We start from the raw sequence: 23,177 nt of genomic DNA, 5'->3' as shown, positions 1-23,177 counted from the left end.
TAGAATGGGATGGGTATGATACTCTTCAATGCAGGTGTAGACATGATTACTTTGGGACCACAAAAACTCTGAGAAGGAAGGATGGAGCTTTCATTGAAACTGACTAACAATGAAGGACTATGCTAGCCAGCTCTAAACTAGTTGGGCTTTGGAAAGGTCTGTTCTCTGAGTCCTTATTACTGAAGCACAGTAAATACGATGTCCATTGGACTCTGTTTTTTTTTCCCCACCCAGTACAATTGTGATGCTCTCCTCAGGACAACCAGAACCATAAGCCATTGTGTAACCCCTCTGCCTCAGCGAGGAAGAGTTTTGCTTAAACTGAGTGTCATCTGCTTGCCACATCAGTCAATCCTCCTTTATACCCAATCCTCCTCACCAGCAACTCCACAAGTCTCTGCCAGTCTAAATCTTGCCTTGGAGGTAACAACCAGTGATTCCCCAGAGATGTCTCTGCAGCGTTTAGACCCTCTCACTGGACACTCATAGAAATTAAGTCTGCTGTCTCCAAAGAGACAGCGCATACCCCAGCCTGTTAGGTTTGCTAAGGACTCACTCTTTACTTCAGTGTAATGGCACTGAGGTGGTTTATTGTAAAACCAAGAATAAATTTATTAATAAACAGATTTAAGTTATACCAAACAAGGATAAAGGAGATAGAAAAGGGTTACAGACAAAACAAAACCAACATCCTTTCTAGTGCCTACAATTTAATTCTAACAAGCTATGTCATTGCCCAGCATCCACATATCAAGCTAACAAGCATCTCCAGCCCTTCCTGGTAGGAGGATCTAATGTTCTCAGAATCAGAGGGTGTTGTCCTCAAGAGCCAGGAAGACTTTCTGGGAGTACTGACTCTGTTCCCTGGTGTGCTCACTACATTACTTCCTCCATTGCTTGTTAGCGTGATTGCTTTGTTTACACGATATGTAAATATACTTTCATAGCCATCGGTTTGTAAGCAAGCCGGTCACACACACAAATCCACAGTCCTTTGTCTATGGCAGGCTTGCCTTATGCACTTCTTCCCGAACACATTTTAGGAACATATTTCCAGCACACATACACAACTCTTTATACACAAGCCATACATAACCACACAGTGCTATTCCTAATCAGCATGTCACTAATTTTATATGATATTTTACTCAATACACTTTTATAATATGATAATATTGTATACAATCACTTGATTCGGTTGCATATTTTGGGGTTCAGACCCCGTTCTCCACTGGGGTGTCTGGACCCTGATTGGTCATGAAAACCTGACAGGACATGACCAAACTTCAGCAACTCAAGTGTTTTGTGTTAAGTGTTTTTGTAATTATTATTGTTTTATTGCATATTGACAAAGAAAACCATGTTTCACCTTCAGTTTAATCTTTCTTCCCTGGGAAGCTTCTCTCTGCTGATGAGAGAACTGACTGACAATTGATCCCTGTACTGCAGTTCAAGGGCAAGTCAGTTACTGCTAATGTAATAAATCACCACAGTTTGACAATTGGGAGTCTCATCCCAGACAAACAGTAAGCAAGACACAGACTCAAATCATAATACAAATAGGCTGGTGAACATTTTCATACCTGACAAACAAGGCAAAGAGAACAGAAATAATAGAAGCTCAATTCAAGTCTTAAGTGCTCACATTTTGTTATCTGCATTGAGTATGATCAACAGAAAGAGGCATGCAAGCTCTATTTGTATTGTCAGTGTTAGCTGGGTGCTGGAATGGGTAAAGTTATGTTAACCTGGAAGCCATTAGTAAATATCATTTTTGTTGAGACAGTTCTGGTAGGTTCACAGTTGGTTCCTTTAAAGTATCCATCTTAGGTAATTTACATGGACCTCATTGTCATAGTATCTGAGTGCCTGACAATCTTTAATATACCGAATGGAGCTGGGGCGGAACTGGATTTTCCACCATGGGAAATTCCATTTTTTGGAGGGGTGGGAGAGGGGAGGTTCATTCTAAAATGGAACAAAGCCAAAATTATTTTAAAATTTCACGTTAAACCAATTGGGGGGAGGGGTGTTTCAGGATGATCAACATATTTTGTTTCAAGAAAATCAAAATGTTTCATTCTGACTTTCCATTTTTAAAAATTTTATATAAAACAAAACATTAAACATTGAACCAAAATTTCATTTCAAAATGGAAAAACTGAAATGTTCCATTCTGAAAAAATTGAGTTTGAAATAAAACCATATCAGCATGCAGTGTTTTGTCTCCCCACTCCATCCCCCCCAATGCAATTTTGTCAAAATGTCCAGTAAATGTTTTGCTTTTGATTAATTTCGTGATGTAAAAAGATTCCCCTCAGAAAATTTCTGACCAGCACTAGAATTTAGCCTCACAAACCCCCTCTGAAGTAGAGAAGTACTAGATAGGGAATGAGGCACATAGGGACTAAGTGACTTGCCCAAAGTCATGGAGAGAACAAGGAATTGAACCTGGGTCTCCCAAGTCAGTCCTATTTTTTACCATTAAGAAACTGATTTTCCAAAAGTTACACTAATAAAGTGTTCATCCCAGTTATATGGCTCTTAAGGAAGGTCTGCAGGATTGAATGCTGTGTGCTTTGCTAGTAAAATTGACCCCTCAAGAGCCCATGGATCAAATTCTGTCCAGTTACAAGCTGGTCCTACAGGGCCAGAGAACAGAACAAGACCTTAGAACTTAACAGACCAATGAAGCAGAACTTTTTAATACAGAAAAAACAATTTACCTGGGTCTTCTATAGCTAAATTCTTCGTTAACCACTGAACAATGTCTGAACCTAGGAGGAAAACAAATATTTTTAGTTCAGTAAGCTTGCACTTTCTATATTCTTCAGTCAGCTCCATGATACCATAAATGTCCATGTAAAAAGGAACTAATGTTGAGTTTCTCCAGAATCAACTGGACCATTTTATTTTTATAGAACATTTTCAACAAAAGAGACGCATTATGCAAACTATTTTTTTTCAGGTCAGGAATACTGATGCACAATTTCATAGTGCAAGAAGCATGTTACTTATCTGACAGTCTACATTTTAAAAAGAATAATAATTGTAAATTTTCAGAGACAAACAAGCAAAAGTATTACATTCTTGTATTCATGTGTAAAAACAAAACCCTTTATCAAACAAGACTTTAAAAGGGTTAATGCAGCACACATTGTAACTGTATGTATGTGTGTGCGTGTGTACATATTATATATACACACTCATATCTATAGAACAGCTCCAGTCTGTATTCTTTGATTCAGGCCATTTCCAAAATCTCTATTTAAAGATGTTACTGAAAACTTAACTCTTTGATTTAATATCTGCTAATAGCAGCTCCATCCAGGAACCTCTCACTTAATCTCTAATCTTTCCATTTTCTCTGTAGGGGACCTTTTCTGGTCCTCCATCTTTAACCACCACTTCTATTCTGACACTCCCAACTCTCCCTCTCTATTCCCCTCACAGACACATATATTGTTGGTCCTATCATGTCCCACCAGCAACTCAAATTCTGAGCAACGTCCCAGCAATATCTCAAGCTATCTTTAAAAATGAATTGTTTCACCTATTTTTTCCTAGATCTAGTTGTTTAAGATCCTGTCACTTCCTATTTTATATTACCCAGGCCCACCTTTTTTTCTCCTTATTCCCACTTCGCATCACAATTCTTCATCATTTCTCACCATGCCAAGGGTAACCTTCACCTCTCCAGGCTGGAGTTGCTAGAGTCCTCTTTCTTTCCCACCATTCAAATCTTTCTATCCCTTTGGTTGCTTCTTCTTCCAAATTTATGTTCCTGTCCTTATTTTCAAGGTCCTACATAAATGTACCCAACCTACATCTCTGCTTCAATATTCTGCTGCTCATATCCCCCTTTTTCATTCCCTCTCTTCTCCTGCTGCTCTAGGCTTTGCACCTTTACTCCTGCAGTGTGCTATGCTTGGTAGAACCTTCTGTACCAGCATTACCTGAACTATTCCCAGTTGTCTGTCACACTGTAAGCTACCCAGTGGAAACTGGCCCATTATAAACACATTTAACTGTTTAGTTTAAACAAGGGATGGGGTGATTCTCTGGACAACAAAAACGATACTGACAAAAAAAATATTTTAAATAGCAAAAATCAATTTTAAGAAAATCTTTTAAAAACACTACCACACTTATGTGCATTTCCTGTCTATTCCATGAAGGTTGCTCATGTCACTGTTTCAGTCAAGTGGAGGTACCCAAGATATAATGAGAAGACACATAATAAATTGTGTCTTTATTAAACCAGCTTGTAAAGGAGCCACCCACTTCACAGCAGAAGTAACGCCATTCTTTTTAAAATCTTGGGTTAAGGGCAGGAGGCAGATGTAAGACTCCAGATTTACACAAACATTACATAAATCAAACGAATAGAGCAGAGAAAGGACAGTTAGAAAACAATAGTAGGAAATAGTATGGGTTGCTTCTGGCATTCTCCACATAATGGGCAGGGGAGGGATAGCTCAGTGGTTTGAGCATTGGCCTGCTAAACCCAGGATTGTGAATTCAATTCTTGAGGGGGCCACTTAGGGATCTGAGGCAAAAATGAGCACTTGGTCCTGCTAGTGAAGGCAGGGGGCTGGACTTGACAACCTTTCAAGGTCCCCTCCAGTTCTAGGAGATAGGTATATCTATTATTATAATCTAGCTAGAGGTAGAGCAATAAATCTGCAGAAAAAATTCTAAGCCCCACCAACTCCCCAAGAGCTACTCTCCCAAGCAGTTATTAATGTGGTAGACTGCAGCAGTTCTCAACCTTTATCATGATTTGGACCATTTCTTAAGGTCAAAATCCTCCCATGGACCCTAGATATTGACTACTAGTGTCCCAATATAGATTCCACACTTTCCTTTCAGAAACTACTACAGAGTTTGATTACAATGGAAAGCAACATCAGGGCAGTATTAAACAGACAAGAGGAAATTAAATTCTCTTTCATGTGAGAAATGCAGTCCTATGGTCACATATTCACATTGTGTGTCCATGCTGTTCATTTCCTCTCCCTGGATAGGAGAATTGACAATTAATATCAAACCTCCCTTTATTGCCTGCGGTTCCTCCTCTAGCATCCTCCCATTACTTTGCATTTTACCTCTCTACACCTATGTTTTCATCCTCTTATGATGATGTCTGCACATTTGATCACTGATTTACATCAAACCTCCAAAAGCATCTAGGAAACAACAGCTCTGCATGCTTAGACATACTTTTCTTTTTGATCAGTCAAAAAAGTCTCTGGAGCTATAAAGGCTTATCTACACTTGAAAAATGCTACCTGTTTTACTACATAGGTCTACACTGGGGGTATGTCTACATCTACAATTTTGCAGCGCTGGTTGTTACAGCTGTATTAGTACAGCTGTATAGGGCCAGCGCTGCAGAGTGGCCACACTTACAGCAACCAGCGCTGCAAGTGGTGTTAGATGTGGCCACACTGCAGCACTGTTGGGCGGCTTCAAGGGGGGTTCGGGGAACGCGAGAGCAAACCGGGGAAGGAGACCAGCTTCGCCGCGGTTTGCTCTCGCGTTCCCCGAACCCCCCTGCAAACCGCAGGGAAGGAGACCTGCTTGCTCGGGGGTTCGGGGAACGCGAGAGCAAACCGGGGAAGGAGACCAGCTTCGCCGCGGTTTGCTCTCGCGTTCCCCGAACCACCCTGCAAACCGCAGGGAAGGAGACCTGCTTGCTCGGGGGTTCGGGGAACGCGAGAGCAAACCACAGGGAAGGAGGCCTGCTTGCTCGGGGGTTCGGGGAACGCGAGAGCAAACCACAGGGAAGGAGGCCTGCTTGCTCGGGGGTTCGGGGAACGCGAGAGCAAACCGGGGAAGGAGACCTGCTTGATTACCAGAGGCTTCCTCAGGTATGCTGGGATACCTGCTTATTCCACGGAGGTCAAGAAAAGCGCTGGTAAGTGTCTACACTTGATTACCAGCGCTGGATCACCAGCGCTGGATCCTCTACACCCGAGACAAAACGGGAGTACGGCCAGCGCTGCAAACAGGGAGTTGCAGAGCTGGTGATGCCCTGCAGATGTGTACACCTCCTAAGTTGCAGCGCTGTAACCCCCTCACCAGCGCTGCAACTTTGTGATGTAGACAAGCCCTGGTAAGTAGTGCAAGTGCGGGTGGTTTTACCTCTATGGTATCAAGCCTTGCAGGCCCAATAGAACCAAGTAGCTTTTTAATTAAGATCGGGTCACGCTCAATTATTAAAAGGTCAATGCACTACTTATTCCTTAATTGAAATACATAGCTGGTATTATGAGTTTGTTTTAGGAGATTCAAGATGACCTGTAAAGATTCTGAAGGGCTCTTATTTATATTTTTGTTTTGTTGTTCCTTTTCTGTACAAAGAACAGACAGGTTATTGGCTTTGGAGACGTGTGATTAGTTGTGTGTTTTATATTAACGACTAAAAAGCTATTTTATTTTTTCAAACAGGAAACTGGGAGAAGATAAATCACTGTCTGGTATGTCTGAAATTGGTTCTGTCTGAGATTCAAGGATCTAGGTTTTCCTTTTGATTCATTTAGTTTCAGACCAGACTTATTTTACTAAACTCAGTGTTGCACTGAATTTACATAGGAGAGAATGAAGTATCAGGACTCATGATACTTAAAAGATGCAGAGGTTTGATATTCGCAAACTTCCCGAAGTATGACTATATGAAGTATATTCCAAAATATCCAAATGCCGGGGGTCCCCTTTATCATTTTTAAGGACAAAAAATAGAAGAAAGTTATTTGGTAACAGTAATCCACCAGTACAGCATAAAAGAAGAGATGGATGGTACCCATCCCCATCTCTCTTAACTGGCTGAATTTCATTGTAGCCAAGTGATCAGATTAATTTTAGAAAACACTGAGTCTTTCAACTTTTTCAGGGTTCCATCTTGCTCTTAACTATGAATGAAATCTCCCGCAGAACTATTTTTCCTCAGACAGTCATGAAGATCTGTACCCGCTACCAAGTGTTATCTTCTTCTTTTTTTGAATTGCAGTGTGATAAAGGATCATCTTTTATACTAGATACTACTTTCTCCTAAGTAAATGGTGATGTTTAAAGAGCAGCTCTGCAGACTTGTGCTTTTTTAAGTATTTCAGCTTCAGTAAAAGGATCCCAATGACTATCCTCCATCACTATGATTTATTATCACAGTGCTGATGGCCTACATAAAGGGGGAAGTTCATGGTGAAGGTCTGTAGAAGAGATACTGGTTAGCAGTCTATTGCTTTTCTGTAGCCCCTATTGAAATGTAATCAGAAAAGAATATTAGTTGAGTCAAACCAGACGCATTAATGTCTCCTCCTTGAATTCAAAAAGGTTTGGTTCAAGGGAAGTTAAAGGTTTAGGATGATTATTCTATCTGAACTACCTTATGACACAATTAAAATACAATTGCAAGGTATTCTCTATAGCACCTTTTAAACAAAGATTTCAAAGCACTTTACAAACATTAAACGAGCTTCTAAAGCCCTTGTGACATTGATATGATGAGCAAATCCATTCTACATATGGGTAAAATGAGGGAGAGAGGTTGAGCCTTGTCTTCTGCTTTATTCACTACACAAGACATGGTCTCATACAATACATTATGGTGTACAAAGCCATCATAACTTCATGGCACTTTCTACATATTTGGTCAGTATATTCCAGTTTGGGGCATATGGATATGATAGACTTAAACAGAGTTGTTCCAACTATAATTTCTCTTTCTTTTATATAAATAAGGATAGTACAAACAAACCAAAGGTATTTTCTTAGAGCTTTTATTGTAGATAATTATTATCATTAAGCTGCATCTATTTTACCGTGTTCGCTAAGCTTAACATGTATTTTCCAAGGCCTAGTTGGTAATAATTATATACTATGCAATCACATTTAATGTGCATATGCGCAGTACTAAATGATTACATAGGAATTCAGTCTTCTTAGAATGCATCATTTCCAAATTATGTACCACAATCATTCCATTTGCAGAGAAAACATCTTTACTACTTAGTTAAACTGTGCATTTTGATTGCTATTAGACTTCAGTGGCCAACTGCTTGCTCTCATTTATATTAGTGATTTACCTATCATTGAGAACAGAAGCTGGCCAGAAATATATATCGGGCATATACTCTTACAGTTTAAAAATTGTTAGGCAGGAAGACAGACATACAGATGGAGAGAGCATTTTAAATACACAGTGTGACTTAATTTATACTCATGGGAGTGAAGTTAATAGGGCTGCATACAAATACATGAGGGTAGAATTTGATCCAAATTCTTTGGCTACCATGAAGACTAAATTCTTTAGACAAACATTTTTAAATCCCATTAATTTCTGTGAGGTAATTCTAAGCCCAAAGATGTCTTGCTACCACTTGGCTAGCAAAATAAACAGCAGTCGATAAGGAATGACATACTAACTTAAGTACTTCCCTCCCATGGAAAAATTCAAGAGCAAGGGCAAAAGCAGTCAAACAGTATGAGCTTTAGACTGTGGAATTCCAAACTTCTGATCCCTTCAAACCTCCTCTTAGACTAGGCGCTGGAAGAGCCTTCTTATTCCCATGAACTAAGCACTTCTTTTCTCTGTTCAAATCCCTCTTTCTACCCTTCTTTCATTAAATATACCTGCAGTGACAGCCTTACCTCCATATCTACTCACAACTAAGCTGCTTACCGCATATTTGTGCGTGAGCTCTATGGATCAGTGCTCCCATCTTTCTATATGTTCCATACAGTGCTGTGTACATTTAACTATTTAAGAAAGCACCATAAAAGAGACAATAGTGATGAGTCAGAGCTGTCTAGTTCAGAATTGAATCTGGAGGAAGGCACTCCCCAAGTTCAGGTGTGGTCACATCCGAGCCTGGTTCTGAACAATGCCAAATGCCCACTAGTCCCATTCTATTCATATTCTTATACCGCAGCCATCCCCATGGTATCTGAGTGCTGGAGCAAAACAGCATTGTTTAAATCTGTTACCAAATTCCTATGCTCCATTGATTCAAATTACATACACTCAGCACCTCAAGTTCAGGCTAAAAGAAGGAAGGAAAATATACAAAAGCATTTTCTAGTACGTGTCATATTGATTTGTACTCCCTATAACAAAGTATGTGTTCCCCTCAGGTTATTCAATTAAAACTACAAACAATGGGTGGTATTACAAAACTGGAAGTTATCAATTCTTCATTCAGGGTTACCACACCTTGTGGGCAATTTTGTTATTGGAAAGAGCGCTAAAGGAAGTCTTGTCTTAAATAGCTTGTTGTGCAGTTTGTAAGCAGTTTTTTAAAATATCTAATCAACAAAATAACCTTAATTCAGTCAGTTGCCTCTGGTTTCTGTGCCCTTTCTGAACTGCTTCATTACTTATGCAAATGTGTTTCTAAAATACTGAGAGTATCACTATCAGTTCTTATTCGTTTAGGGGGTCACTAAGAGAACAAGGTGATAAAACAGCTGGATGCTCTACAAGGAAAAGAGAGACTCTTCTTTTGTATGGTAGTAAATTGAAATGTGGTGGCTGGCAAACATATTAATTCAGATGTTCCTATACCGCCAGGCACATACACAGAACATACCCTTCAAGAGTCAGGATCAAAGTTCACTGGTTCAATTGCTCCAAAAAGGAACAATTCTTTAAATAGCAAGTGTATTCCTTCTTCCTGCCCTTCTGTCCCACCCCTCTATCTCTATTATCAGCTGGAAGTCCACCTCAAAGAAAAGCCAGTAGGATTTGGTATATGGACCAAAAAAAGATAGGGAAGATATTACTGTAATTAGAGTTAAGTCTAGGACTTGATAGAGCTGAGTGTAATTTCAAGTGATCTTAGTCAAGTTACTTAAGATATGTCTACACCGCAAAGACAATCCCACAGCACCAAGTCTCAGAGCCCAGATCAGTTGACTTGGGCTTGCACAGCTAAAAGTAGCAGGGCAGATGTTCACACTCAGACTGGAACCTGGTGTCTGAGATGCTCCCCCTCAGTGGGTTTCAGAACCTGGGTTCCAGCCAGAACCAAACATTTACACTACTATTTAAAGCCTCGCAACTGACTCGGGCTCTAATTCTAGTGTCGTGGGTATTTTATTGCAGTGTAGACATACCCTCAGTCTTTCTGTGCCTTGGTTCCCCCTGTGTAAAATGGGGATGGTAGTACTTCCCCATCTCATAGGGGTGTTATAAGGATAAATATATTAAAGATTACAAGGCACTCAGCTGCTACAGGAAAGGGGCCATATCAATGATAGATTGATGGCTCAAAAGTCTTGAGCCATTGGCTAATAAGTAAGACAACTCCAAGCTAAAAATCATGAGGAAACCTAGACTGTAAAAGACACAAATATTTCCAAAGAGCATTATTAAGGAAACGGTAACTGGTTTTGGTTTTATCTTTTAAAATGTGTTGGGGGAGGGAGGGGACTAAAATATTCCAAAGCATGGAAACTCAAATGGACAGTAAGTTGCTAAAAATAACAACCTTGTAACCTGTTATAATAATGTGTTGCATATATTAAAAATATAAACAAACATTCTTACTAGAAAGCAAATATAATTTGGAAAGAGCAATTGTAATTCCTTCTTAAGAACAGGAGCCAAGCTAGCGTTGAGTGACAGACACACAGATTGTCAGTGCAATACTCAAGTAGATTAAAGCTACAAGTGAGGAAGGAAAATGCTTGCAAATTCACAAATATATGCGCATTTCTGTAGCTGATTTAATACCCGCCTACAATGAAGAACATAAGAAAATCCCTGTTATAAAACTATAACAATTATTTTTCCTTGACAGAACTAGCAAGCTGGACTTTAAATCTTGGTAGGTGGGGATGGTGGTGCAGTTAAATTGCTATACTGAATTTTAAAAACCCAAAGAGAAAACTCATCTGCAATACTATAAATTTACAGCACATGTGGCTAGACAAAACAATGCAACCTATGCAAGAAGAGAACTTTAGAAGAAAGATTTTACTCATTAAGCTTTTGAGAATACACATTAAGATTCTTTAAAATGTCAAGGTCTGGTTAAGGGAAGGAAATACTGTACCATAAATAAGCTCTTGCTCACACCCTTAGGTGTAACGGACCTTTTGTAGTTATTTGTAGAAAAGTATCTAATCTTTTTTCACCCCCTCAAAAAATATCCACAATCAAGTGAACACATTCCAGCTGTGGATGTACTCCAGAGACTTGACTTAAACCAGCACTTTGTTCCATTACTGCTACAAGCCTGAACCAAGAACTTTGCCATTACTGGATGTAATTCATTCCTTTAACCAATTTTAACTCTCACCTTCCTTTCCTTTTTATAAATAAACTTTTAGATTTTAGATACTAAAGGATGAGCATCAGCATGATTTTGGGGTAAGATCTAAGTTATATATTGACCTGGGTGTATGGCTGGTCCTTTGTGATCAGAGGAACCTATTTTTTTGATGAGACTGGTTGTAAAGAACCACTAATCACTGAACCCAGTGTTTTTGGTGGTGATATAAGAACTGGAATGCCTGAGGAAACTGCCTTTATGTTTTCTTGTTAGCCAGTGTGGTGAAACAGGAGTTTACTTGTGTGTCTAGTTTGATATATCTCATAAAAGTATAACCACCAGTTTTGGGTTGTGTTTGCCCTATTTCTCAGCAGTTCATCCTGAATTTGTCATCTTCAGTTGTGAGTCAGTAAGGTACGGTTGCAATGTCAGAAACACACAATAGATTAAAAATAATAGAGTTGTGAGAAAATACATTTTATTAAATTTCTGCTAATTTGCTGTCAAAGCTACAAACTGTCTGACTATTTCATAGGAGCCAAGATCTAGTTTAAAGAAAAAAAACAAAAAAAACCCCTCAAACTATTTGTGACGGGTTAGATCACACAACCCCTCCCCTCCTTGGGAGCTGCCACTTGATGTGCCAAGACTACTTCTGCCCCTGCTTTCCTGACCTGTCAGCTCAGGACCCCAGCACCCTGTCTTGCTGAGCCAGACACGCCCGTCTGCTCCAACAGCCAGCATACCATTTGTCCCTTCTCATGACAGTCAGACTGATGCTATGTTGCTTGCTTGAAGAATGACAGTGACAGACCGCTCAAGAGTGTCCTGCTTCGCATCAATATATGCTGCATCACCTTCAGTGTTTCACCACATTATTGCTTAGTACAGCAGACTCCCTGCAGAACAGTTCATCATGCAGAATATGCTTTGACAAACTTTACACTGCATAATAACTCAGCTTTTTTTTTAATTGTACAAGATATTACCAACAGTAAGAGTATTTTTCACATACTGCTCTCTATGCTTGCTGTGTTTTACTGCTGCCTTCAGCAGTATTATTCTGTTACACCTGCTGGGGGTTGTATATCATGAAAATGTTTAAAAAAATTGATACATACAAGGAAATCCTGGTTCATGATTGGCTGCACTACATTGTCAACCGAGGTCTATGGGATCTAGGCTTGTGGACTCAGTTTCCAAAGCCCTGGTTGAGCGTCCACACTGCATTGTCAACCTGGGTTTCCAATTGCTGGGTCTTAGTCATGATAACGTGTCCTTACTGCAGTATGCACACCTTCTGACTTTGGTCTGCAGCTTGAATTGCATCCACACTGCAAACTGATATGGCTTGGAACTGAGACACAGCAGAACTTGGGCTCTGACCCAGCCACCCAGCAAGTGATGACCTGAGTCAGATTGATTTGTGTGTGGAAGGAGGGGGGCTTGGGCTCAAACTCGAATCAGAGCCTGGGCTTAGTGTGCAGTGTAGACATAGCTTAAGAGGCAACAAGTGAGAAGTAGTCATAAATACCTCTTCTCTATTATTTTGACAATTTGTTTGTTAAAGAATCCTAACTTGTTTCTTCACATTTTCTGGACTATTCAGACCCCTTTGTCCGGTCTGATGTCACTTCACCAGAAGTCTGTGGCCCTATTGCCACTTACCTCTCACTTTCTATTGGAAACTGGAAATATTAGATAACCCACAATGGAGTTTTTAATAACAGAAAACAGGTTTCAATTGGCCACTGACTGCTGCCAAATATTCAGCTGGACTCATAAGGGAAAGAGTTTAAAATAGCCACTTTCTCTCTTCACACTATATCCATTTACCAACCCTCCTCCACTCACAGGTACCTGCCTTTAAAGATTTCTAGCTTATGCAGACTGAATTGGAGAGCTTTGATGCAGCTCTCTCCCGTTAGTTTTTAAGAGTGCTAGGAAAAAGGAATCTCCACAGCTGCTGTGCACACCACAGCTGACCTTCAAGGGAAGCAGGAATTTCTCTTTGAAGCACCACCATTGAGGGGAGAATTAGTGGTGGTACTTCAATGAGAAACTGCTACCTCCCCTTTCGGTGTGGCTGCAGCACTCAGCAATGCTACACAGGCAGCAAGGCTGCTCTTTAACTCAACTTGCTAGAAGCTGAATTGAAAGTTGCTTTAAATGCCCCAGTTAATTATTTAAGTAGGATGAAAACTGTAAAGGCAATGAAGTTGAGGCAAGAGAATTGGCACCGAGGGACTGTGTGGGGCCAAGGATGACACGCTTTGCATGCTTTTATACATGTTTAAATATCAAATAACAAAGCAGGTGGACAAATTCCCCTCTTTTTTCTCCATCCATTCATCATATCAGGCCAAATTCCTAACTAGCATAAACCTATGGACGTAATATAGAGCTATTGACTTCTATGGAATTACACCAGCATTAAATTTGTGCTAATTTGCATATGTTGCTGATTGACTTCACATATTTAACCTATTGACCTTTCTGCTTTAACAGGTTGACCTTTACAAAGGAACATCATTAATCAAATCCATTTGAATGGAATTTGCATCTGAAAAAGTTCACATGTACTTATGTCTCTGATTCTAAATGATGTCATTTTCCATTGATTGATTTTGCAGCAGAAATATGAACTTGGCGTCATTTTAACCTGTCACAATTAAAGATGGACAGGAACCAAAACACTGGACTGAATCCACTTGGACCTAGGGGAAGCTCAGATCCAGATGCGGTTCTGAACTTCGCAGCTCTGTCTCCTCTCTGAAATGTAACATATTTACCTCTGCCTCAGCAAAGGTAAGGAAACTGCAAACCAATAGGTTAAAGGCTTTAGTGTATATGACTGTTCAGAAGCAAACACAAATATTGTTATATCTGGTTATGCTGAGAAAACATAAGGTACTCTGTGCAAAAAGCTAAAGGTCAACTAAAAACAGAAGAAGAATTTGCTGAGGCTGAAAATCTGATGTGAATCACCATCTGCTCTCAGTTTGGCCCCTTTATGCTAGATTGTAAAATATTCAAGTCAGGTCCTGCACAAATGATCCATTCGCCTCCTGTTTAGTGCAACCAAATGAAGAACAAGTGTGTTCACTGATAATGGAAGTTATCAACACCTCCTTCAGAGAATTGAATTTGCCAATACCTGATTGTCTAAGGGCTAATATCTGATGTGAAAAGTCTCTCCAACCTCCCATGTCTACACAAAATCATTCAGAACATAGTGACTACCAAGCTCCAGTAGTGTGAACTTTGACATGCTCAGTGCTTCATAATAAGGCTTCAGAGTAGGGCATAGCACAGAGACAGTCTTATCATGACTAGAAGACAACCCCCTCATATCAATGGACAGAGGCCATAAATAAGACCATTTTATTAGGCCACTCTTCACCCTTAAATACAGTATAGTACAGAGGTTCTGCTGGCCCACTGGCATGGACATCCCAGCACTATAATGGCTCCAATTCTTCTCTAATGGAAGCTAGAAAGTGGTGATCGGCATCTGCCTCTTCTCCCAAAAAAGCCTTCACCTGCAGAGTTTCTCAAAAATCTATCCTCTCCCTGCTCCTCTTCATTATCTAGATAAGACCACGATGATGGGTTGGAAGGCTGTGTTGCCACCAGCAAGCTATTGATGTCCAGCAGTATATAATTTTCCATGGAAGCGCCCCATGGATGTCACAATGTCTAAAATAAATTAGCGCCTGGGAGGAGAGCAGCTGGCTCAAACTCAACCAGGACAAGACCAAAATGATGCTAGTTCTTCAAATCATTTATCTTTTTCAAATAGCATGGCCACTGGTATTCCCCTTCTATTGAAAGAGCTTTTATACCATTCTTTAAGTTGGTGTGAAATCTTGGTCTTGTTTGACTCATCACTATACTTCAGTGCTCAGATAGTATGGGTGGTGAAAGAAATCTCTATTGTACATTCAACTAGCTAGGAAAATGTGCTGCTTCTTCCAGCTAAGTCTGACCACAGCATTTCCAAGGAGATAACTGTGCCTGAGACTGATGATGGAAGTAATTTAGCTTGTGCAGAAATGAGCCAATCCATATCAGCTGGATAGGCTGTCATGAACTTATGCCTGCATTCAGGTCACAGGCAATTCTGCATAATAAGTAAATAAATAATAATACGTTCATTTCAAATGGAACAGAAATTTAAAAAATTCAATTTTTTTGTAGACTCAAGAAGTCATAAAAATTTTAGTCAGGTCGAAAGGGAACATTTCATTTTGACATTACCAGAACAGTTCCATTTTTTCAGTTCAGTCAAAACTATTCAGTGAATTTGCACATTCATTTGGGTTAACTAAAACTGCCTCTTTTTTAGTGAATGAACGAATCACTGAAAATATTTTGCCTGGCTCTACTCACAATGCCTAAAACAAAGCACGATAGGTTGGGACAAAACATTCCCATAAGAAGGGCTCATTAGGGAATGAAGTTCCAGAGAATATTAGACTAAACCAGATTCTGACCACCTTTAGGGCACATCACAAGAACTGTGTTCTCCTCTATAACTAGAAAGATTATATATTTTTAAAAATTCTATGTATATACTCCAAGCAGAACACCCTAACATTTGGGAAAAGCAAAGAGCAGAGAAGATTCAGAAGTCTATTAGAGACTTCATTATGCACATCTAATTTTTCCTAGAAAGCACTTTCATAATACAGGGTTCCATAATACTGATTTAAAATATATAATGTCCTGGTATTTACTGTTATGGCAGGAGTCACCAGATGGCACTGTTATACATAGTCTCACAAGTTCTTTTCCTCAATATGAAAGCACATTTTATAGTCTTGGATGAAATGCTGTATTGTTGCTCTGTTATGCAGAATTCCTTGGAGAGACGCTATGGCAGATAACAAAATTTCTGCTCTTTATCTGGATGCAATTCTTTGGATAAATATGCTTCCTCAGAATCAGGCATTTGAATGTAGGCTGAAATTTCTGTAAGAAGGGATTGCCTGTGTGCTGTTTGTGACTGCCTTTCATGCAGGACGGGTGTATGTGTTTAAATAAAGCAAGCAACACTTAGTATACACCTAGACTCCATGCCACTGATTTTTCCTCTAGTGGGAAAGTGATCTGCAAGACTCAAGAATTCTCCTATCACTTACCCGAGCTGGTATTAGTGGTGGGACAATGGTGCTGGAGAAAGGGGGGCAATATCTTTCATGAGGTGGGTGGTTAAGCCACATTATAAATAGGCTTCCCCGACTTTTTGGCAGAGCCAGGAATAGAACAGATGTCCATACTCCCAGCGCTGTGCCCTCAACCCCAAGACCATCTGACATCACAATTTACTTTGTTTTATTGCCCATCAGAACAACTCAATGTGTCAGATTCACACTTAAATAAATTGAAAATAGTTCCATTTTAAGAACTTGTGCAAAAACACTTTGTTTCTGGTAGGAGGCCCTGTTTGTCATGTTTTAGCTAAGTGAAAGGCAAGCTGAAGGAACCAAAGCACAGCAGTAGAAGCACTGTCTGAGGCCACTCTAATAGCCCTTGTTAGAGTTGTCATCATACACCTCAGCTTTTCACCACTTAGTTCTTCCCCAGTTAGATCTCACTTCTAAGCCAAACAAGTTCTATATCTTACATGCACCAATAACAGTCTGCCATGTGCACTTTAACAATCTCCTTCATAACGCAGTAACAGCTGCTTGAGACTGTTAACTCTGCTGTGATAAGCAGTTTTACTCTTTAAAAAAAAATATCAGCGGTTTGGAAGTGCTCTGGAAAAACAAAAAAACTTCCTCCTCAACAAAAATGCTTTGTCAAAGAATTCATTTCACTCTATTGCTTTATTTGGTTCTGTATTTTTTTCCTTCATCATATTTTCATTGCAACCTATCTATGAAATATGATATTTTCCATTTTACTCTGTTCCCCAATATCTTACTCCACTGACACCCAAAGATACCCCCACAACAATGGCAATGGAAGGAAGTAATACAGCAGTGCAGTTCTTGCCACACAATTTACTCTTCTAGGGGAAAATCCTGCAGTCCTTATTCAGACACAATTTCCATTGAGATGCCATTTGTCTCATGCTGACCCAAGATTCATAGATTCTAAGGCCAGAAGGGACCATTGTGATCATCTCGTCTGACCTCCTGAATAGCACAGGCCATGGGACACCCCCAAAAGAATTCTTTGAGCAGAGCTTTTAGAAAAACCTCCGGACTTGATTTCAAAATTGTCAGTGATGGAGAATCCTCTATATCCCTTGGTAAATTTTGCCAATGGTTATTAGTTTCATCGTTAAAAATGTACATCTCATTTACAGTCTCATTTTGTCTCATTTAAACTCCTAGCCATTAACTCTTGTTACACTTTTCTGTGCTAAATTGAAGAGCTCATTGTTAAATATTTGTTCCCCAGATAGGTACTTATAAACTGTGATCAAATAACCCTTTAATCATCTCAGTGATCATATGAGTGGCCAAATATAGTAGTAAAATAATCTCTCTGTGCCTACTCGAGATTCCCCTGTTTATGTATCCAAGGATCGGATTAGCTTTTTTTGGCCACAGCATCACACTTGGAACTCATGTTTAGCTGATTATCCACTACAACCCCCAAATCTTTTTCAGAGTTACTGCTTCCCAGAATAGAGTCCCCCGTGCAATAAGTATAGCCTACATTCTTTGTCCCCAGATACATTCACATTTAGCCATATTAAAATGCATATTGTTTGCTTTTCACCCATTTACCAAGAGATCCAGAGCACTGTGTCAATGATCTCTCTTCATAATTTAGCATTCCCCCAATTTTTATGTCATTTGCAAATTTTATCAGTGACAATTTTATGTTTTCTTCCATGTCACTGATAAAGATGTTAAACGGTATGGAGCCAAGGATCAATCCATAGGATGACTCCACTGGAAAGAGACCCACTCAGTGATGATTTCCCATTTATAGTTACATTTTAAGACCAATCACTTAGTCAGTCTTTAATCCATTGATATGTGCTATGTTAATTCTATATTGTCTTAGTTTTTTAATCAAACTGTTGTGCAGTACCACATCAAATACCTTACGAAGTCTAAGTATAGTGCATCAAAAATATTACCGTTATCAACAAAATCTGTAATCTAATTTTCTGTCTTTCATCTGTGCCCTGAGATTATGAATTTATTTATTTAAAATTTCAGTAGAAAGACTAAGTGTGCCATGATATTAGCTAAAGCAGAAACTATCAGGTCTTCCCATAGAGGAATAAAAATCAAATGGCTTTTCTCATGGCAGCTCTTTATATGCATACTAAGCACACTGTCACAACACAAGCAAAAATCAATTAGCTCTAGAGGATAATTCCCAATGACTCATTGAAATGTAAGTTATGCTGACAACTGAGAGTCTCTAACATGATTTAACTGTCAATGGAGATTTATCGGAAATTAAAATAGATGTGAATTAGCATTTTAATTTTCAGTAAACAGCTGCTTTGATTTTAAATAAGCTTCATTATTTTTGCACAATACCCATCCACTCTAAATACTGTATTTGGCTAAAAAAAGAATTCTAAAATATATGCTTACATATTATGCAGGGGTACATATTTATACTCGGTGTTGTCATGCAAATCATCATATCAACTAATCTCTCACAAATGATGGTAAAGTTAGAGAAATAATGGGAAAAATTCTAGGCAAATATTTTGGCAAACATGAAACTCAAATTTCAATTGACCAAATTTATTCCTCTTCTATACTCAATTTCATGAACATTCATACAAGTGAATATCTGTTCATACAGGCATTTGTGGACAACTCATTTCAATGTAACTAGAAGTGGTTTCATGACTGAATTACCTTTTTTTTAATGTGAAAGCTGACTGATTTTACCAGGCATTTGAAAATGCAAAAACATTCCATTATTCTGCTGCAAGTAGTCAGAATCTGCCACTGACAGAACTGTCTATTGTGATCAGGGAACTATTGGGTTAGATCCATACTAGGAAAGTTTCTCTTCATGGAGCCTAAAATGTGTTTTTAAAGCAAACCCCTTCCTTTCTCCACCCCATCAACTTGTTCACAATGGCCCTGAACCAAAATCCATTAAAATCAATGAAAGATCTTCCATTGACTTCAGTGGAACTTTGGATTAGGTCTTGTGTAAGGTCAGAGTATTGTGAAACATTATTTGTGCTTTGGGAATGGCAGAGCCACTGTGCCATTTTAAGTGTTGCATGTGTGCCAACCCACAGGAGAGGATATGGGAGAGAGAAGTAAAAGAATGCTATTTTATGCAGCTTTCTGAAGAGGTGGAAGAAGAAGAAAATAGACGGCATGATAGGAACTATGAGGACGAGACAAGGCTTTGCCACTACCTATCATGTGACAGCATGCAAGTCATTGCCATTCTGTCTCAGTTTCTTCATCTGTAAAAGAAGGATAATAATTCCCTACCTTATGCACAGGGTGTTCAGGGTTGATAGAGTGGACAACAGTACTTTAAAAATATTGATTTGTAGGTAGTGGTGTAGTCAATAATATTGACCATGTGGGAGTCTGGACCCTATTCTCTGTGTTATTTCATTCTACAGTCTACGTTTTATTTCATTTGGAGGAGTAGCTGATGATGATTGTCTCATTATAACTGCAAAATGGGGATTTTATAGCTTAGACTCATGTGTTCATGAGCTTTTTATGAGGACTGTAAGCTCTGGTTCACTGCATGTCACCAGCATAAAGCACCTTTTTTTAAAACAATCTGTGTGTGTGTAGGGGGGTGGATATTAAATGCATAGTGTTTAGGAGAAAGCACTGCTGTGAATGACTATTATTTATAGTACTTGTGGTATTTGCAGTGTCAGTGAGAGAACAAATATCATCATATCGTAAAAGCCATCAGTTTTTGTGCACAAAATCTCATTTGTCTTATTCTTTTTAGCCCACCTTTCCATGTATCATTTTAATTCCTTTGAGCATTTTGTGTCAAAGCTGCTGCTGGCCTCTGTTTCCCCACAAATTCAGTCAGTTATTTACTGGAGCAAACCCAAAGCAGCCATGAGGTTTCTCCTGTGTTGGTACAGCAGCCAGAAAGAACAGACTTCTCAGTCACTTAAGGAGATATGATGGCTAACTACATAACTATTTTTGAGAGTGTGTTCTTACTTTTTTACAAAGTGGGAAGGGTAGGAGAAAACTGGTACTCCCTTCTCACAAATAGGAGAGGGAAGGACAGGGTGCTTGGAAAAGGATTTCCCTGGCAGGAAGTGACTCGGGAAAGAAGAGGAATATGATCACCTCTTACCTTAGAGCTAAAGGTACAGCTAGAAGACTACTCCCCATTGCAGATCTCAACTGAACATTGGGTTGGACTGATTTATGTTGGGAAGCTCACAGATTTGCATGCATTTAATCAATTCTCCTTTTTGTAATACTAATTCTATATCAATTTACATAAATCATAAGCCCCCATTTTGCATCACAGCTATGCCTCCAACATAGTTTTGTAAAGATACTCAACCTCTCGGAGACTAGAACAAAGAGATCCCTCGGCTTCTCAATGACCATTCCCTGATTCCACACATCAGAAGTGCTGCTGGTTTTTCCACTAGTACTCTCTGAATCCTTAAAAGGGATCAACAGAGCACATGACTAGGTGGTGCTGCCCTGTACTGCACTCATGGCTATGACTCTTACTGACTGAAATTCTTCAACACTGAGAACTGTATACATCAGCTGTCCCCCACCAGGTTCTGTTCCCATTACTCCTGGAAATGAGCTCACACAGACTATGGGATACCTTTCCCTTTTGTGGTGTCCATTAGTCCCAATTTCTACAGAACTTCTTTCCCTTTCCCTCCATACTATGCAGTACAGGGGGACAAAATGGCCTAAGACCTTGCACTTGATTTGCCAGCGCACAGGAGGCAGAATAGAATCACAAGTGAGTAGCATCTCAATTCCCACCCTCAACAATAGCTGAAAGAACATATTCCATAGAAACAACAGGCAACTAGACTGCTTTTTAGGCAACCCAAGCATCAGAGTCAGCCTTAGGGAAAATAGCACCCTGGGCAAACTTGTATTTTGGTGCCCCTGGCCTCAGTGGATGTGGTGCCCTCCATTGCCCCGGGCCCTGTGGGCTCCCATTCCCCCTGTGCCCCCAACCCCTGCATCCACATGGGAAAACTGATCAGGATGCACGGAACAATTGACATTGCTGCTCACCCTCGGAATGCTGCTCCTCCTCGCGCACTCCTAGGGGGCTGGGAAGGAGGTAGTGCGAAGCAACATCAGGGCTCCCTGCATCCAGGTCACTTCCCCACCTAGGCTGCATAATGGGAGGGCAGGAGAGCAGCAGCTCCTGATGCTCACCTCACAGCACAGCCCAGCCCAGGTGGGGAAAGTGACTGGTGTGTTTGGTGTTGCTCCTCACTCCCCCACTCACAGCCCCCCTAGGGGGTCACAGAGGAACATTCAGGGGGTGAGCAGTAGCTGTGTGTCACCGCTCCCTCACCCATGCTCCTCCACCGATAGGAAGCAGGGAGAAACCTGGGTGCCATGCCCCCCACCCATGCAGCTCTCCCCAGGGAGCAATTGCTGACACAGCACCAGCAGCGTGCACTTCTGCACTGCCACACGGCACCCCTTTGACCACTGGGCGTCCTGGGTGGTCAGCCAGGTGGCCCACCACTAAGGCTGGCCCTGACAAGCATACATAATGGTGAGACAAAGCAAGCAGAAAAAGCAAAGCATAGGGCTGGCTGGAAAACCATTCCTTTTTGGGAAAAAATGAGGTTTTGAAATGTAATGCCTATGGGGATGAAAATGAGACTGTTCAAAAACTTTCATAGAAAAAAAAACACAAGAGAAACTCACTGGAAAATAACCATTAACCCAGGGGTGAGGGCACTCACCTCACCATACATGTTGATGAGACAAAGTGATGGGTCTACTGTAATACAAGCATATTATCTTCCCTTGGCAGGGCTAGATCCCTACTACATATCACTGTGGTACAGAAAATGCTTCTGAGCATGACCACATCAGTGCCAGTTTCCTTTAAAGTTGAGTAATTTTATGTGCATGAAACCACTTAGCATGGCTTACAGGAGCAGCATTTGCTTGCTGTAAAAGCATTCTTTTCTTCTCAGCAAGCAGGATGAAAGCCTTACTTATGAAATCAGTTGTACAACCTGAGTCTTAGGCATTTCTATTTAGAGGCAAGAACGTGTGTGCATGTCACATAGACTCAGACCCACTTACCATGAAAAAGAAAAAGTCAGTTCAAGAGAAATGCGAGCATAATGATGAAAAATCGCTGCTGTGAGCCTAGTGGCTAAAAGATAATGCATCAAATTCAATACCTGGAACCAAATCATGAGCCTAGTACGCATGGGCATAGCTCCTTACTGCTGCTGCCTAAACTGGCTCTGCACCAGGCTTACCAATGCTGAGGGCAATCAGGCCCAGCATGTAAGTGAAGGAAGAGGAGACCTGTACCTACTGCATAATCCGGAGCCATAGAGCTCCTGTAAGAATGTCATTACCAAGTGGTGGCTTTATTTATTATTAAATTACTGTAGTGTCTAGAGGTCCCAATCAAAAAACAGGACCTCGTTGAATTAAGAGCAACACAAACACATAGGAAAATACTGACCTTTTTCTGAAGAGCTTATAAACAGAATTTCATGTGTTATATACCTTAACTGCATACTGTATGTTGATGATCATTGTACATTTAAAAGTTCCCCGTAGACTTCTGAGATAGCTGCCTGGGCGGTCAATGAAGTTCCCATTTTCCCTTTCCTCCCAGGGGGAGGGATAACTCAGTGGTTTGAGCATTAACCTACTAAGCCCATGGTTGTAAGTTCAGCCTTTGAGGGGGCCGCTTAGGGATTTAGGGCAAAATCAG

At 40.1% G+C, this 23,177-nt stretch overlaps 1 protein-coding gene across 5 annotated transcripts in view; it reads right to left on the bottom strand.

The window, feature by feature from the left end:
* RGS7 (regulator of G protein signaling 7) overlaps positions 1-23,177 on the bottom strand; it is a 444,093-nt gene that overhangs the window by 143,093 nt on the left and 277,823 nt on the right. For all 5 annotated transcript variants that reach the window (XM_050950420.1, XM_050950421.1, XM_050950423.1 and 2 more), the window contains exon 4: positions 2,727-2,777. In XM_050950420.1, coding sequence (XP_050806377.1) covers positions 2,727-2,777 — 51 coding nt within the window. The remainder of the gene's footprint in view (positions 1-2,726; positions 2,778-23,177) is intronic.

Source organism: Gopherus flavomarginatus, chromosome 4 (assembly GCF_025201925.1).
Source record: "Gopherus flavomarginatus isolate rGopFla2 chromosome 4, rGopFla2.mat.asm, whole genome shotgun sequence".
In the NCBI taxonomy this organism is placed as follows: Eukaryota; Metazoa; Chordata; order Testudines; family Testudinidae; genus Gopherus; species Gopherus flavomarginatus.
Note: the sequence above shows the minus strand (reverse complement) of the source record. Positions and strands in the feature narration are given on the sequence as shown.